This window comes from Myotis daubentonii, chromosome 14 (genome assembly GCF_963259705.1).
Source record: "Myotis daubentonii chromosome 14, mMyoDau2.1, whole genome shotgun sequence".
In the NCBI taxonomy this organism is placed as follows: domain Eukaryota; kingdom Metazoa; phylum Chordata; class Mammalia; order Chiroptera; family Vespertilionidae; genus Myotis; species Myotis daubentonii.
The window spans coordinates 40,247,266-40,266,335 of NC_081853.1; the positions used below are offsets into that span (position 1 = coordinate 40,247,266).

At 40.6% G+C, this 19,070-nt stretch overlaps 1 protein-coding gene across 2 annotated transcripts in view; it reads right to left on the minus strand.

Annotated features, from left to right (window-relative positions):
- ZNF385D (zinc finger protein 385D) overlaps positions 1 to 7,352 on the minus strand; it is a 718,409-nt gene extending 711,057 nt beyond the window's left edge. The window contains exon 1 of one of the 2 annotated variants that reach the window (XM_059664070.1): positions 7,096 to 7,352. In XM_059664070.1, coding sequence (XP_059520053.1) covers positions 7,096 to 7,183 — 88 coding nt within the window. In that variant the 5' untranslated portion in view covers positions 7,184 to 7,352. The remainder of the gene's footprint in view (positions 1 to 7,095) is intronic. The other variant, XM_059664069.1, reaches the window with a different exon arrangement.
- Between the last annotated feature and the right edge of the window lie 11,718 nt (positions 7,353 to 19,070).

Here is a 19,070-nt window from a genome sequence, read left to right on the forward strand (position 1 = left end):
TAAAACTGAAACTCATGAAAACAAACAGCAGTGTGGTGGTTGCCAGAGGGAAGGGGACAGGGGATAGAGGGGGTGTAATATATGGTGATGGGAGAAGATTTGACTTTGGGTGGTGGGCACATCGTGCAATATACAGAGCTTGTAACATAGAAATCCACACCTGAAACCTATATGATTATATTAACCAATGTCACCCCAATAAATTTAATTTGAAAAGGAAAAAATCAATGAGTACATAAAAATTCAAAAAACTAAATAAAAAAAACAACAGTTCCAAAGAAAGGTTCTTAACTTATCAAACACAAAGTCCAATTAACCAGACATCTCATTAGTTGATATTTCTAGTTAACTAGAGGCCCAATGCACAAAATTCGTGCAGGGCAAGGGGTGAAACCCTCAGCCATCCTGCACCCTCTTGCAATCCAGGACCCCTTGCTCCTAACACCCCACCTGCTCGCTCCTTACAGCTTGGCTTGTCGCTCCTTAGTGCTGCCTCAGAGATGGGAGAGGCTCCCACCACCACCTCTGCTCTTGCCAGCCATGAGCCTGGCTTCTGGCTGAGTGGCGCTCCCGCTGTGGGAGCGCACTGACCACCAGGGGGCAGATCCTGTGTTGAGTGTCTGCCCCCTGGTGGTTAGTGAGCATCATAGCGACCTGTCATTCTGGTTGTTCCACAGGAAGGGTCGCTGGGCTTTTATATTAATAGATTATATTACGTGGTTTATCTTTCTGAAAATTTATTTTTATTTATGTTATTAAATTTGCTCCTGGATCTTTACTTTCTTTCAAGGCCTAAATAATATAACCAGAAGGGACAGAGTTCACAAATTGTCTCATCCTAGCTGTGTATATGTATATTACCTGATTCAATTCTTTATCTCTAAAGTTAATTGAATAGCAATTCTTTGCTCCTGAAAATTTGAGGTTAAACATAAAAGACAACTATACTCAACAAAACTACTCATTAAAAGGAAATAGTTGTCTATTAAAGTACTATAGTAGTACTTTTATTTATACACAAACACTCTATGAACCCAGGGCCTTACTTTTTCTGACAACATTGATAACCTTAGCATTATCACTCTATAAGCATATAGTAATCACTTCTCAACTATTTAATGACTGCATTATGTTCATGGAAAGTGAACAGAAAATAGTTAATTGTCCTGAAGTCACTGATCCAAAATATGGTCAAAATTTGAACATAAGACAATGTACTTTAAAAAATATGAAATTTCTGGTCCTTTCCTCCTTTTTTCACAATTTAGTTATATTGGTTATATCATTTCATACATCTAGTAGAGTCAAAAAGGAAAGAGTAGGATGATTGTGGTAGGCAAAGTATTTTTCATAGCCTCCCTCCTACCCCCTCAAACCCCAATACCACAGATCTTAATCCCTGGAACCTGTAAATATGACCTTATTTGAAAAAGGAGGCTGTGATCAAATTAAGGATCCTAAAGTTGAAGATTATGCTAGATTATCAGGATAGGGCCTGACTGTAATCACAAGGGTCCTTATAAGAGAAAAGCAGAAGGAGATTAGACTCACAAAGAAGACATTGGGAAGACATAGGTAGAGATGGGAGGGATGTGCCCCCAAACCACAAAACACCCATAACCACCAAAAGCTGCCAGAGGCAAGGTACAGATTCTCCCTGGAATCTCCTGAGGGAGCAGAGCCTTGCTAATACCTTGATTTTAGCCCAGTGATGCTGATCTCCAGCACTGTGACAGAACACATTTGTTTTGTTCAGCTACCAAGTTTGGGATAATTTGGCTCAGTAGTCACGAGAAACTAATACATGATGATGATTAAAAATAGCTAACACCTATGGCCTATTCACTTTGTACCGGGACACTACTTGAGGCACTTTACAGATACATATCTAATATGATAATAGAGAAATATGCAAATTAACCGGGATGCTATAACATCACGACTGATCTACAAGCGGTGGAGAGCTACAGGAGGGTGGGGCAGTGAGCTACAAGCAGCAGAGAGCTACCAGTGGCGGTGGGCGGGGCAGCCAGCTAAGGCAAGCAGCAGCGAGCAACTCATGCACGGATTTGTGCGTAGGGCTACTAGTTATCTTCATAAGTCTTCTATCAACCTATGAGATAGGTCATTTATTATCACCACTTTATGGAAGGGAACACTGAGGCGAAGAGATGTACAATAAGCTTTCTAAATCCTCATACTTTATAAGGAACAGAGCAAGAATTCAAACCCAAGCATTCTAGTTCTTTAGTTCACACTCTTAAACACTACATCATGTTAAGTGACTATTCATCTCTATTGCTTTAATGTCAAATTTTAATGTAAAATTGTAGCCACCTGAGAACTCAAGCCAGTAACTACAACCTTTATTCTTTCAATTCTAGGTGATCAGGATAGTTTTAGTACACTGAGACTAACTTCTAGAAGTTGTTCTCAACCAATGCAGTTTAAAAATCTAGATTTTTATAGGATGCCTTCTGGAGTTTCATGTGTTTACGTAAAACTAAAGATATTACAGCAACATTTTATTAATTTTTATTTCATTTTATTTGAGGGTATATGAGACACTGTTAAAGAAAAATCTCTAATAATTTTAATAATATATTATAATAGCAACAAATAATTACTTAGATATAGAAACAAAACACATGTCAAGATCACACACGCGAAAAAAAAAAATAAACAGAGAACATTTGACCCCATATTATGAAAAACCCTTAGGAAAATCTTCAAAGGGAACTATCTAACTCTGCACTGTAATAATAGTTTTTCTTCTCATGGAGACATATACGTCATTAATATATGTCAAGATCAATACTGTTTGCTGGAATATGGGCTACATAACTACATAGAAGGGAAATATGAACTCTACTGCAAACTTCTCACTTAAAAGACCTTTTTAGGAGTACCACATGCTTGCTAATTTGGGTAGGTATAATTCCACAAACAGATCATGGAGAACTGTTTTGTGTTCCAAATAGGCAAAATTTAAAGATATGGTTGGATGACACTATAGGCCGTTTAATAAAGTCATTAAATGGTCTAGAGGCCCCTATCCCAAACTAGAACTGTATTCTAAGTATTTTCTACAGGTTCATCAATTGGCTAGGTTTCTTTGAATCCCATCCTTAATCTAGAAAAAATACTAAAAGTGGTAAAGAATTATCTGGGTGTGATTAAAATCACATGAACGACAAGGCAAAGACTTTGTGAAGGAAGTTGAGTCATCTCTGCCCCTGGTTATCCCTAAACGTCTCTCTCTTTGTGATTAAAAGATAAAGTTAAGGTTGGGGTATCCCAGAAAGAGGAGTTATTGCTAATTTTATCAGGACTTAGAATATATAAATTAAGACATTTTAAATGTAGTAGAATTTTTAAAATGACCTGTAATGCATTATCTACTTGTTCAAAAGATTAATTTCACTGATGAATTTCAGGCATGTGTTCTATTTGAGCTGATCTAGGTTTCCTAAGAGGCTATTTAAGTGCTTGCTTGATTTTCAACCTACAGGCTTTAATTTATTCAAACTTCACTTTGGAAAAAAATAAGACATGCTACCTACCTTGAGAGTAAAAACTCTTGAAACATTCAAAATTAAAAATCCTTCCCCAATATTAGTTTCTTCAATCTATGTATAAATGTGACTCAGATATCCAGTTTAAATTGCTTTTCAATGATCTGGCTGTTCAAATCACCAAGTAATATCTAATAAAGTATCAGTCCCATTGTGCAAGCGGAATTTAGAAATTTTCTGAAACACAGTAGAAAATATGTTCATGTGATTATAATGTAACCCATTACAAGACTCCCACTTTTCAAAAATCGAAGCTTATAAATAGTTTAATACTTTGCTACTAATATTAAATGTTAGCTGCTACAACAACTTAATTATCTACTTCCAAAAAATAAACACAACCTCTTAGAAAGTCATTACTATGCCATTTTTACACTTTTGATAAAACCTTTACATATTCAGAAATTTATTTCTGGTAGGCAGGCAAAATGCGCTTTTTTAAAGACTTCAACTATGTTAAGAGAAGAAACAAAATTTTTACTTCACTACTAGAAAAAAACCAATTTAACCTTAAAACAAAAGAGAAATCATGGCAACGTATTAGTTTAATGGGACAGAGAAATACAGTTTTATTTGAAAATAATAAGATAGCATGCAATTGCAATGAAACATAGTAAAATATCTTTAACTTCTCAAAGTATTTCTATATTCCGAAAGTTACTCCCACATCTTGGATATTAATATCATTAGTGTCTGAATGGATTTATATGTTTTTATTTGATAATTTCATTCATGTGCAGGTAAATCAGATCTGTGACTTCAAGTATATCACTATTCCCAAAACAGGTATAATTACAGCTTGTGAAGGAATATGACAAATGCATATATTTGCCATTCTTTTTTAACAGCCTCAAAATATTTAGAAAGGCACTAATATAACTTATCTGGAGAGATCATGAGTAATGGATTTATAAAGTTGGAGATTACAAGAAAATAATGGAAGATGTGCACTCAGCTACCCACATGCACTTGGATATGAAACATCTTAATTAAATTTCAAATAAAATACGCCCTAAATTAGACAAGAATCTTTTGGCTGGGGTTGTTATTATAGATGAAACCCTACATTTTGTTGCATTGCAAACATTTTTTTATTACTGAACTTCTGATGCACCTAGTAAATAGCAAATCACAGCAGGGGGTGTAATTGTTTTGAAAATACTGTTGAAAATAAAAATGATATTTTAAAACAAGCTGTTAGTATCTCTTAATAGAAATAGAAATCCAACATCTCTTTAGAATCTTAGCATTAATTATAAGCTGGCTGAAATATGAGTGTCCAGGTAGATCTCAGAATAACTCTACAGGATCATACAAAAGTGATGCACCAGGTATGTTTGATGCCATAAATCACACACTGTTATGAGATAGCTATAATACAGTACTATTGATTTACAATAAGGAGGCTCAAGGAAGGAACATTGTCAAGGGTAACACCAAGACCTCACCATTTAGCCTTCTCTAGAGCCAGCAAGCCGAATTACATAAATGCCACACAATTTTTATTTTAATTTGAGTCTCACGTTCTATATTTCTGTTCAATTAAACATTTGAAATAATTGTGGATGAATCAGTCTATGACATTATCATCACTGTACTAATTTTTTATAAGACTTAGTTTCTTCAATCTATGTATAAATGTAGAACTAAGGAAGGTCATCCTTCCACTTTTCAAATAGGGCTCAAAGAGGTTGTGTAGTGGTTATGAAACTGACTTTGGAGTCCAGTAATCTTGGTTTCTAAGATACTAACTCTGGAATTTCTCCAAATTTAGTATCTCTAGGGCTCCCTTTTCCTTATCCACAAAATGGAGATGGTAAGGTTGTCTTCTTGGTATTGTTATGCATTTTCAGGGCCTGTAATGCCCTTAGCATTTTGAATGATGTGCAGTGAATGGAAAACAAATGTTAGATGTTAGTATAATAATAATACTAATTATTAATATTATAATTATTATTAATGACCCCCCCAAGTCCTTCAGCCACTTTGTACTAGAGCAAAAATGGTCCAGAAGTCCTAACGTTTGGCCTAGGTCCCTTTCTCCTAACTTAGAGTGCCCCTAACACTTCATTTACTTAAATCCATGATAACACATTAACTCCAGATGCTTGCCTATTCCCCCAGTCTATATGTCAGCTCCATGAATAGAGTGCTCCAGCTAATTTTCAGAGAAACATCTGGAAGGAAAGAGGAAGAAATTGCAGCAAACCCCAGACACGCCGTGCTGCATCAATCTACATAATTTGAAATGACCCATAGTTGCCTTTCATGCTGAGAGAGACCAGAATAAAGTGACTGAATCACTCAGTCCAGGGCAAGGGTGGCCTGAAACCCAGAGGGAGATACCCCTTTCCAGGCGACTTCAGGGAACACGGTGAACCACAACTGAGTAGAAGGTGAAAGACCCTTTTAGCAGATTAACTAGCCAACAGCCTCAAGAGAAGAGAGGAAAATCTTCCCCATCCCATCCCCAGAAGCACCACAGGAATCTCATAGAAAAGCCTTAGCCCATGGGTTCTTAGTTACACCTACAGAATGTAGGGTCATCTTCCCAGTCAGTTCAAGCTTCCAGAATTTGGAGACACTCAAACATCGCATCACTCAATATTTTAGCCGCAGCTCAGGCTAAAGCAGACATAAACACAGCCACCAGAAACGCCTGAGGCTGTTAAGTCTGAATTGTATGGGGGCACAAATACAGAACTGGGCATTTCACAAAGGGTGACGCCATATGAGGGGTAGTGGGTTTCCTCTGACCCCAATTCGCACCCACCATAAAACTTCCTCCAAAATGCAAGTGGTCACAAGGTACACAGACCCTGTGCTCCCTCTGCTCTCACTGGGTCTCAGGCCCTGGAGGGCGATGGGATTCAGGGCACTGTTTTACCCTTGGCCTCCCAACCCCACCCTAAAGGTCAGAGTGATTTCTATAGCGTGTCTTCCTCTATCTCTATAGCTTCTCACACTGCCCTCAAATTGTGTGCATCCAGATGAAAAAAAATAAGTAAACGTAATAAAAGAGGAAGAAAGAAGGAAGAAAATGCGAAGGGAATCAGAGCTAGCCCGCTGTGCTTTCTTATCCCAACAACTTCGCCAGGCTTCCCGAGGAGGGAGCGCACCCCGCACACACCCAATAGGAGGCGGGCAGCGGGGCGTCCGTCCTCGGTGGCCCAGCCCTCCACTCCAGCCGGAGCCAGGCTGACCCCGTGGCCCCAGCTGCTGCCTTCGCTGCCCCGGGTCCCCTGCAGCGCGTGGCATCCGGAGAAAGACCCGCCAGCTCTGCACCTGCACTCGGGCAGCAGCAACCTCACATCTCTGGTTGGCAAGGAGCGGCAGGGGTGCGGGACTGTGCGGGGTACGGAAATGGAGGGGTAGGGGGTGATCCTGGTTCTGGAAGATAGAAATGCCCACTCCACGCGCGCCTCCCATCCCGCAGGGGCGCCACCCCAGAGCGGTCCTCCCCACCCCAACCAACTCCGCGGGAGCCCGAGCCTAGACACCAATTTTGCGCTCAACTTACCTTGGCTGGGCTGAGCTTTCGCTCTCCTTCCTCCCACCGAGCCCTTCATCCTCCTGCCGGCTGCAGCCTGGCGCCCTGGCCCTGGCATCCGGGCGGAGCTGCAGCCCGGGCTGGCTGTCCCTGGGGGCACAGGGCTGACCGCCCGCAGCTTCCGCGGCTGTGATCGCGGGGGAGGCGTGAGCGGTGGCCGCCCAGCCCCGTCCCTGAAGCGCCGCGCACCCCGTCCCTCGGCGGGCGCTGGCAGGAGTTGGCAGTCAGTGCGCCTCTGCCTCTTCCGAGCCGAGCCCTGGTGCTGTGCTCTGCAAGGTCCGAGCCACGCCAGCCTCAGGTACACCCGGCTGGGGAGAGGTGCCAGCCCCGAGGGAGGGAGGGGGGCCGGGCCGGGGGGAGCCCGGAGAGGGGGAGAGAGCTGAAAAGGAAGAAAGAAATCAAGGGGCGAGGAACTAGCTTTCCTGGAGGGAGTGGATCCTGGGTGTTCAGGGAACACGCGGGAGGAGAATTGCATTAGAAAATGAGCTCCAGTGAGCTGCCTCCACAGGCTCGGGAAAGGGGTTTTCCTTTTGTGCTTTTAGTTCCTTTACCTCCTTGTTTGGGTACAATTACCTGAAAAACGGCCCCCATCTATGTAAAACAACAGTTAACTTCAATACCTCCATGAACAGATAGAAAGTGATGGGGTGACGCTACTGCAAATGCAGGGAAGTTCTGCCTCCACAAAACCTCTCGCGAGGGGCCCAGGTCCCACTGAGATTTTTCTTTCCTCACCTGATTCATTCTCTCATTCTCTCCTTCCCTCTCTCCTTCCCTCCCTCAAACACAAACACAAACACACACTCATACTCAATATAGTACCCTCTCCCTTGAGAATGAAACAGATGCCTTCTGTTGACCCATTCCAGGACTTAGAGGAGTGTTTTCCACACTTTACTAGGCACAGGAAATCACCTAGGGATCTTGTTGAAGTTCAGATTCTGATCCAATAGGGGCCCGAGATTCTCTGTTCCTAATAGTGTGGCAGATGCCACTGATCCAAGGACCATATTTTGAATTGCAAACAAACAAACAAAATAAAGCTGCTTTCTAATTATCAGCTAAGCCACTTAGTATTGGTAAGATGATCTGAAATAAGTTGCTAATGCACTGTTTTTCATGGGGTTTTAGGATGCTATGGGGGCACATAAATTATAAACATAAACACGGGGCAAAAGGATAAAATACCCTGTAGATACAAGGCTATCATTATTGTCATTATTACTGTTGATGAAAATGTAGCGAGATACTGACAATTTGCCACTGTGTATGTTCTTGAGGGAAGTTCTAAAACACAATCCACAGTGGCCGTCTCACAAACACACCATTGTTTAGAGAGAAAATACTGCGTAACATCCTCTAAGGGGCAGTCTATTCCTCCTGTGAGCCTGTTGTTGACTTTTGTTGAGATGTAGCAGCACTGTTTAAATGTGTATTATCAGGTAGTTAAATTGCTTAGCAGGCTAATAAGTAAAGCAAACCAAGAAAAGCAAATGCCAGGAACAAAGAGATAAAAAGGAAATATAGCCAATGCACCAAAAGATATGTTGTATTACACTTCACATGACTATGTTCGCTTGATTTGATTCTCCCTTTGCATGTTTTCATCTGGACTTCAACACCCATCCCACTGTTTCAATTCAGCGACTGCTAGTAAGCTTTTACCATGGCAAAGGCCTTGCCTGGAAGTGAACAGCATCTGGTATAGCTCCTGCTTTGAAAGAGCAATTTGACCAGATACCAACAGACACCATATTAGGCAGCCTCTGGTGGCAGAAGAGAGCATCAAATATGTTACCACTGAGAGTTCAAAGGCAGTGAGGTCTGGAGAGGCTTCACGGAAGGGGGATCATCTGGGATAAACCTTCAAATGTGATGTGATTCCATCAGACAGAGTTGAAAAGGATGGACATTTAAGGTGAAAGAGTGAGGGCAGAAAAGTGCGGGTAGTAGTGAACGCTTTTGCCCAAAAGATACAGAGTATGGAAGAAAGTGGAATGAATGGCTTGAAACACTGGCAGGGGATGTGAATGCTGTCCTGAATAATTTGTCCTTAACTTCTAGCAGTTCATACTTTGCTTCAACAAGGTACCACCATGATCAGAAATCTAGCAAGAAACTGATCTGACGTGAAATTAATAGGGTGACCTAGAACCATAAAGTAATACAGGTATAACACTTAGGAGGCAGCGAAAACTGTATGTAAGGGATCATAAAGGAGGGAACACTAATAGTTGTGGGAAATGAAATATAAAGATGTTTAAAAGGAGACATTGCTGAGACATAATTAACAGTACATAAGGATTACGTGGAGGAGAGGGATTTGTTCAGCATATCTCCAAGATTTTGTGCCTGGAGGACTAAAAAAACGTTGACACCATTAAGAATTGAGAAGTCAAGAATTTACAGTTGGTTGGTTTTATTTTTATGTTTATTTGGGAAAGGCTATCAGATAATGAGTTTTCTTTGGACGTTTTTAGTCAGAGGTTTAAGGGAGATGTTCAGGTAGGGATGTTGCTTTGAGGAAATGGGTTCTGGGTGAGAACTTGTGTTTGCTCTTGTGTTTGAGAATCCTGGGCATGTATAGGAAGTTGAATGGTTGGGAGGACATGAGGTTAGTGAAGCAGAACAGAGAAAGAAATACAAAGTGCTTTGGACAAAAGCTGAGAGCTATGTAACCTCCCTGGTCCTTCAGTATCATCATCTATAAAATATGAATAATAACATCTTCTGCACAAACTAGTGAGGCTGAAGTGAGATAACATACTATTTTCTCACTTATATTTTTTTGCACTAACCTGTAGGGTATGTCTGAGAGGATGGGAATGTATGTATTGTGTTCACTGTTGTAGCCCCAACATCTAACTTTGTGTTGTGCACATAGTAGGCTCTAAAAATGTTCACTGAATGAAATTAATAATTTTAGAAGAAGGAGAGACACCAAAGCATAACCACAAAGATGGCAAGAGATGGCTAAGTGGGTCCTGTTATTTCAATGCTATGGAAACCACGTCAGGAAATGTTTGTTACAGAGATGAACACTGGTGAAAGACGGGACAAAGAGTAAAAGGGAAATATTAATATACATTGGGAAAGCTTTTGGTTTGGTTTTGGAGAAAGATTTGGCTGAAAATTTAACATTACATTCAAGAGAACTGCTGCACTAGACATATATCACTATTATGAGTGGCAAAGGAACTTACCAAAGAATGTCAGATTATTCTTTAAATAAATTAGACAGTGAACTGAAGAAGAAAAGGAAGATTGGGGGTAGAGAGCTGGTAGCAGAGTTGAGGAAGGCTGTTCCTCTTTAGTAAAGGGAAAGAAAGTCCAAACATACTTTATTGATAGAGTTCAGGGGCCAAAAGCGTAGGAGAGAAGCTCCAGGTGAGAAGGGGAGGATTGATTGAGCAATATCTGAAAAGAGAAACAGAACTAGTGGGCCAAGATTGTAAGTAATCAATCTGAGCAGAGAAAAGGGTCACTGAGAAAAGCAAGAACAAAGGAGTAGAAACAAGGAAATGTACTGAGATTCTAAAGTGGAGTGGCAGGAAGTGAGAAAGGCTCGCATTGTCTTGCCCCTGCATCTCTGGGAAAATGGGTCTCCTAGGTAATTTTTAAAGTTTTTAAAAATTAAAAAGATGTTAAAATATTTTTAAAAAAATCTTTCAGAACAGCAGTTGGTTTGCCATGCTATCCTTCATAATTTATGAGATCTTACACAATTGATTTAACCTCTTGGAGTCTTAGTTTCCTCATCTGTAAAACTGGGATAAGACTATTTGCTCTCTGAGCTTAGGTTTTTATGTTAAAATAAGAAATATTGGTAAAGCAGGGGTTCTCAAAGTAGAGCCATCATCAGAATCACCGACAGTGGTCGGCAAACTCATTAGTCAACACAGCCAAATATCAACAGTACTTCTTCAAAATAGACTCGCCCAGGCCGAAAACCGACTTCTGCGCATGGGCCACGAAGTTTCAATCACACTGTACATGTGCGCCCGCACGTGGTATTTTTGTGGAAGAGCCACACTCAAGGAGCCAAAGAGCCGCGTGTGGCTCGTGAGCCGCAGTTTGCCGACCACAGACCTAGAAGATTTGTCAAAACAGATTGCTGGGTCCCATCCCTAGAATTACTGATTTACTAGGTCTTGTATTGGCCTCAGAAATTTGACTTTCTAACAAGTTTCGGATGCTTCTGTTCTGGAGAACCACACTTTGCAAACACCCCTCATCCCCTGCCCCTCATTGTCAATAAGTTAACATAATGCCTGACGCATAATATGTAATAAATACCCGGTAGCTAGTGTTTAGGGTTGGTGGCCAACTCATGGTATGACAGCTGAACACAGAGTTCAGACTGAAAGGTTATAAATGAAGGTGAGTGATGGACAGGGACTATTGGCAGAGATTGAGAATTCAAAGGGCATAAAAATGAATATCCAATTCCGTGTAAGGGAAGTTATGGGAAAGATCAGGAGGTCTTGGCCAGGAAGAGAATTCAAGAAAGAGTTCAGAATCTTGGAGATCAATTTATGCTTTGACCAACACTTTCTAACAAGGTGGCTTATAATAAAAACCACAGCCATAAAAATAAAATCAGGTCACAGAAACAGGAAAGTAGGTCCAGGGAGGACAGTGACCTGTCCAAATAGAGGCCCAACACCATCGCTGTGACTAAAAGCCGACTCGGCCTTAGAAGCCACTGAGAAGCAGGAGCCAGGTGGTTACATAACTGTCACTGTCTGAAGCAGAGATTTGTAAATCCCAGTCTCTCCTGCAGGAGAAAAATTTCCCTCCTCCCCAATTCAGAGGAAAATCTCACCCCTCGGGCATGAAATGATTGGGAATTCATGTAGCTTCTTTAAGTAGGAACCTTCAATACACATCAGGCATAGTATTGCAACATAACGTAGAAGAAGCACATCTGGGAGGGTTAGGAAGAAATGCTCTACATCAGTGGTTCTCAACCTTCTGGCCCTTTAAATACAGTTCCTCATGTTGTGACCCAACCACAAAATTATTTTCGTTCCTCCTTCATAACTGTAATGTTGCTACTGTTATGAATCGTCATGTAAATATCTGATATGCAGGATGGTCTTAGGCGACCCCTGTGAAAGGGTCGTTCAACCGCCAAGGAGGTCGCGACCCACAGGTTGAGAACCGCTGCTCTAGCTAGTTAGCCTTCTAGTATTCAACTTTACCCAGTTACACACCTCCATGTTCTGAGCACGGGTACTGTGTCAAAAGCTGTGGCAGGTGCTTTATGTGGACTATCTTTAATCTTAATAAGATCGTTCTTCCAAGATGAGAAAACAGGCTGAGAGAGATTAACTTCCCTGAGATCATACCTAATAAGGTCCAGTCTCTGATTATAAAACATAATAGACTTCCATTCTAAAGTTCTCTCTAAAAAAGAAAAATAAAGTTGATAAAAGAGGTCAGTCCATGCTCCTTTTGTCTTAGATTGGGTTCTTCAGGAAGCAGACTCTGGAGACATGGAAATCTGTGTGCAGGAAGTTTACTGGGAGAGCCCTTGAGATTGAGACCTGTGAGCAAGTGAAGGAGTGGGCATCGGGTAAGGGAGAAGCTCAGCCAATCCCACCAGAGCTCTGGGCTGAATAGAGCCCTCAGAGTTACCCTGAACCAAGGACAGAGAACCAGGCCTTGGTCTCCTTGTGTCAACCTGTCATTCTGAATAATCAGAGTTTAGTCCTTGCGAAGTCTGTAGAATGAACCTAATCGAATATTTTATAATCACTGCTATATAGCAACCCAATGACAACTACCTTGAATGTAGCAATTATTTTAATAAACATTATTATTTGCAAGGCACTGTGATGACTAATTGGGGGGAACACAATTGTATTTAAATCACATGTTTATTGTCACATAACTTAAATTTAGAAGTAAAATGAACTATAGAGAAATAAACTGTCTATAAAATGGGTACAAGAATGGCATCTACCTCATATGGTATATCTGAGGATTAAAAAAAAAACTACCACAAAATAAATACTATAAAAGTATTTTTTTTTAACTACAAGAGGTTGAAATGAAAGTTCTTGCAAAATAAAAATAAAAAGGACACACAAGTATGTAATAAATTCAGGGTAAGAAGTTCTCCCTTTATCTGAGAAAATTTATCAAAGGAGAAGAAATGTAGTTGAGTCTGTAAAAATGAGTTGGACTTTGAAAGACAAACACAATGGTGAGAATAAGACAGCATTCTGGGGAGAACAAATAGAATGAATAAATATATAGGGCATGAAGGCTTAGCATTTTTTTGAGGGCCCGCAAACAGACTAGCTTGTCAAGAATACATGTGAAGAGTCTCGGACACTGCTCATGACTTTCAATTTCTGGTGAATTATTATGGTTTTATTAAAAAGAAAGTGAAGAGGGGAAACTTTGGGAAAATTAGAAGTATGAACAAAAAAGTGGTGTTAGATGAAAACTGACCTGTGCACAATTAAAACTGAAAGATACCAGAAGCAAAAGAAGTTCTGTTTCTTTTTTGTGCCTAACACTAGCCTTTCCTTCTGGAGGTCGTGGTTGCTAAGGCAGAGGTTCTCAAAGTGGGGTCACTGGACCAGCAGCATCAGCCTCACCTGGGGATGCGTTAGAAATGCAGATTCTCAGGCTCCAACCTTGACCTACAGAATCAGAATCCTGGGTGTGGGTCCCAATAGTCTTTGTTTTAACAAGCCTTCCAGGTGATTCTGACACTCGCTCAAGTCTGAGAATCACGGCGGTAGTGTTTCTATAATACATTTTTCTCCTGAAGCAAATACCTCCTGGAATATCCTGAAGCAATTTTCTCCTTTCCTAACTCTCTAGAGAGTATGGTTGCTGTCTTACGAACATCTTCCCAGACTGTCTCTGACCAAATGACTCAGCACGGAACTATACCATGCTAATACATGGATCAGACTGTTTTCCAACAGTTTTCAGAATAAATCTTTTAATACAAAGTGTGTCTATTCTATTCAAAGTTGGACACACACACACACACAAAAATCCCGAGGTGGGGCGGGACCTCAAGGGTATCAGAAGTATCAGAAAGAGGCCGGCTACTGATTAATATATTTTTTCATGAAAAGAGAAAATCAAAAGTTCTTTCCCATTACTAGTAAAACTCTGACATGGCTAATGAAAATGTATTTAAAACTACAGCCAAAAAAATGGTTCAAAATAATTAAAACTTGGGTATTGAGGAGGGTACTATGGTCAACACAAAATGGTTCTGAGTACATGTTAAATAAAAAAAAAAAAGATCAATAATGGCTAAATACAGAACATATATGTGAGTCTCAGGGGATCCTGGATCTTTTTGGATCAATGAATGAGAAGGTGAAAGGAAGAAAATGAACTGACAAGGAGGAAATTATGTTGGAGGGGGTCAGTAAGAGGACATGACCACTTGTTGACCCCCGAGCTGGATCCTGGCAACTGGAGGCTGCTCTGTCCTGAGAATGTATCTTCTGCCCACTTCCCTGCATTTAGAGCCACTTTAAGGGTACAGCTTTGAAAGAATGATGTGTTGCTGAGGCCATTTGCAATGATATCTGTGACTAACCTGGCTAAGGCCGCTGAATAAACTTTTAAAATTTTAGTGGGTGGGTGTAGAGATCAACCTGTTTGCAGCTGCCTAAGACAAACCTTCCAAATTCCCTTGCTTGTTATAATTGCCACCTTCCAATCTGGAGTGTTCTGCCTCTTTTTTTGGTCTCTCCTTATCCTCTGTATATGGGAGCCAGTTTCAGAGTTCACCCCAGGGAAGTCCCAAGGTTGTGAACAAACAACTTAGTACTTAGTGTATCCGGCCTAGATGGGAGGGATGCTTTGAACCACACAGAGCAACCTCATGCAGTGGTGAGGCCTCAATAAATTCAAAATAAGCAGCACATTTTGCAGACACACCCTCACAAAATCATTCATGAATGTGTAGAATCCATTCATGTTTCAAAACATTTTTATTTTACTATTCAAACACGAATCTCTCCCAAAACTAATGAATTACTTTCTGGTCATATGAGTTAGCAGAAACTGAAGTTTGTTTTTTACTGTAAGCATAAATTATACATATGTCAGCTTGCCCATCTAGCCGTCTTCCCAGGGAAATTTATGAAAATTTGCAAAATAGCAGAACAGTGCTATTTTGGATGTCTAGAGGGAATAATATGGTAACCCATGAGTCCCACCTCACTCAAACTGTGTGCGTGTGTCTCCTTCAGCAACATCTCCACCCACTGACTCCTCTTTGCTGACGGTGGCATCCCCATTCTGTCACACTTCAAATCTCAAAGCCACGTTTAATCACTTTGTGTCTGCCACCTTAACCTCCAGCCAAGTGCATTTCCACCTCTCAATGGGTCTCAGATTCCTTTCTGCTTCCCCCTCCCAGTCAGATGCCGGTACCCTGACTCAGGCTTCCCTTTGGATTCATGTGTAAGCCTTTTCTGATTGAGGGCCCAGCCTGAACTCTTGATCTTCCTCTAGCTGAAGTAGATCAGTGCCAGATAAGGCTGCCCAATCACTCTTTTCACGGTCTTACTCTCAGTTCTCCATATCGCACGCCTCACCGCTGCCTTCAATCGTAGTTGGAACCAGAGCTCAGCTCGGCATCTGAGGCTCCCATATTCTCATTACGACCTGACATTTCTATCCTTCCACTCCTGCCCCCCCCCCCACCACCACCCCCAATAGCCAAATCTCACGGTGACTCAGGTATGCTTTGGAAACCTGTTCCTGCTGCCTGGAAAGTTTAATTCTCTTTCCCACCTGGCAAAATTCAACCCAACTTTCATAACCAGGTTACAAACATCAGGCCAACCAAATGTGTGTTCTTCAAATGTTAAAAAGACTTCAGCTTTTAGGATGATCATTTCTATTAATAACCTGGAAAGCTAATAGTGGCAAGAAAAAATGCTGTGGGTTCACCAAACCATCTACTTTCCTTCCTGGGAACAAGAGAAAAACTTTTCCCACCCTATGGAGGAAGAATCATTATGATTAGTTATGGCCCCAAGTCTCAGCCCCTCACATCTCCTGGGATTTTTGTTCAAACACCTGCTCACTCATTCTCTCTCCCCTTGTCATCTGTAGGTTTGAATCAGAGGAACAATGGAGGACTCCAAGTTCCAAGGGCCCGACCGAGTCAACATCCTGTAGAAATGTGCTCTTTTATGTTAAGTTCATGAGATGATGTGGTCATTACATAGAATAATAAAATGAGTGGCTACAGGCATAATTGTGAAATAAAAGATATTTTAGCCAATCTCTCTTCTTGCTTTTCTGCAAATTTGCCTACCTCCTCCATTTTTAAGGTCATACTTTGTGTATTTCATTCTAAACATTTAAAAACATTTATGTTGCTATGCTAAGAAACGAATCCATCTGATATTTGCAACCACTCTAAATTGTAAAGGACTTAATTTGGTTGCACTCTTTCATGTTCATTTGCATTTTAAAAGCCTATAGAAAGACCACTATGCTTGCACCTAGAGAATGAATCACTAATGGTTGACATTCAATAATCAGATAGAGAAAAAATATTACTATGCAAATTATACCAAACAGCAATAGCCTACTTTAATTAGAATCCCAGCTTTGAACAGAAATTAAGTTTACATTGTAATTATTTTTCTAAAATAAATACTACAAAAAAGGCAGATTTTCTATTTACATCTCTTTCTCTGCAGGTTTCTTTTTTTCCTGCATGGTTCTTAATCCACATTTCTTCATAGTATACTAAATAAAATTCTTAAAAATTGGAAATACGGTAGGCAGTCAGACAGGCATATGCAGAGCAGGACAATAGGCCAGGTACAGAATCTCACCAGAGCAGAAAGTCTGGGCCTCTAGCAAGGGATACCTAGCAACTGGCAGAACTGGTAGAGCAAGTGTTAGAAATAAGTTTTGTTAATTAGGACCTTGCCCCTGAGGCACCCTTTTTCACCCCTAGATCTCTCCGTTCATGGGGGTCAGAACATCCCCCTGACCTTTTCTCCCCTGGCATGTAGGTCTCCCCCCTTTAGAGAAGAATAAGGGGGATGGAGAAAAGTCCTATCTGACTTTCATCCAAAGACAGGAGAGGACAGGACAGGCCCTGATAGGTCAGCTGGAAAAAGGAAGTAGTTAACTCCCATGGAGGGGTTAAAAGGAGACCTGGCACCCACCAATCACTGGAGACCAGCAACCTGAAAGACACACCTGGAAAGCTGATGAATATTCTATTGTGAGTCTCCCCTGCGACCTCCAGATAAATCCCCTCAAGACTGAACACCCAGTTTGGCTCTCTCTCTATGGAGCACACCTGGGTCTTCCCCTCCCCCTTCCCCCAGGAATATTTGCCTTGTCTCTCTCTTTCCCCTAAGCTCAAAGGGCATTTCTTTTGTAACTTCTCTAACTTGTTTTCTGAGCCCATTTCTTTTACCTCTGTGACTTTCTAAATAAACTTTCTCTTACAGTTTGAGTCTTGGCTCTGAATTCTTTCTTAGCCAGAACTCAAGCACTGAGGTTGCTGATGAGGTCAGGTATGACTCCACCAGTGTAATACCTGGTGCCTTTCTCACTGCCAACAGAAAGTTTTTATTGTATTTATGGTTACAGCTCATGAATTTTAAAATGTCTAAAATAGAGAATGATAATTAAGGAAAAGATCGCATACAATGTAATTGCACCAATGAACAATATTCACTAATTGTATAATGAACTCAGAAGTGTTCTACTTATACTCAGAAATGTTAATCGCACTGTCAGTTTTCTCCATTTTAGACTGTAAGCAATTCCAGGGCAAGAACTTGCACTTTATTATATACATGTTGTGTGGTACCATGTATAAATTCCTATTGGGATTAATTCTTACCTTTTAAAACAGGTAACAAATCTTACACGTTAGTGAGGTTGAAATTCATTACACAATTAAGATTGTAAAAAATAAACACAACAAAATAACTCATCCACTTCTCTAAAATCCAACAACTTCCTATTGCCTCCCCACACCTACTGGTAAGATGTTGGGGAAGACAGGCAGAAGAGAAGAGGATGGAAGATTTACATTTTTTAAAAAATATATTTATTAATTTTTTACAGAGAGGAAGGGAGAGGGATAGAGAGTTAGAAACATCGATCAGCCGCCTCCTGCACACCTCCTACTGGGGATGTGGCCGCAACCAAGGTACGTACCCTTGACCAGAATCGAACCCGGGACCTTTCAGTCTGCAGGCCGACGTTCTATCCACCAAGCCAAACCGGTTATGGTGGAAGATTTACATTTATCATCAAAGTTAACTCAGACTCTTTTAGTTTCAAATAATCTCTTCTGAGTAAATACTCAGTCAACTCAACGTTCATTTTTTTAAAGGATTTTCCTCTCTGAAAATTTCTCCCTGTTCCATATTTCTTCCAAAATAACATATGCCTCTCAGGAAATGTTTGATACTGTGGGAAATGAGTAGCTAGTGGGTACTGACTCTCTCTGCCTTGAAGTTGATGAAAAATGTCTTCTTATATGGAGGTAGCAGCATCCTAGGGTGCCTGGCTGGGATTTCAGTCTCCCTGTCTCCTAAGCTGGCCACCTTTGCACAAATTTACAATGGTACACAGCAGTCCTGAATATCTCTCATCAGCTAAAAAATTACTTTTAAGAGGTTATTAGAGATAATTTTCAAACAGCCAGTGGCTGTTCAGGCTTATTGAGAGGCAATTTATGACCATAAAGTATTATGAAACAGTGAAGCTAATTTTATTTTGATATTGTTTTGAAAAGGGTGAAGATGGAAATGATAAATGTTAAACAAGCACTTGTCTGATGCATTGTGCACCGAGTTATAAGTTGAAATTCCTAGATCTGATTTTAATGGGTGTTAGTTTTGACTTCCTTTAGATTCATTATTTAAATAACTGCACATTAGTTTTTCTGCAAAATAGGTGATAATGTG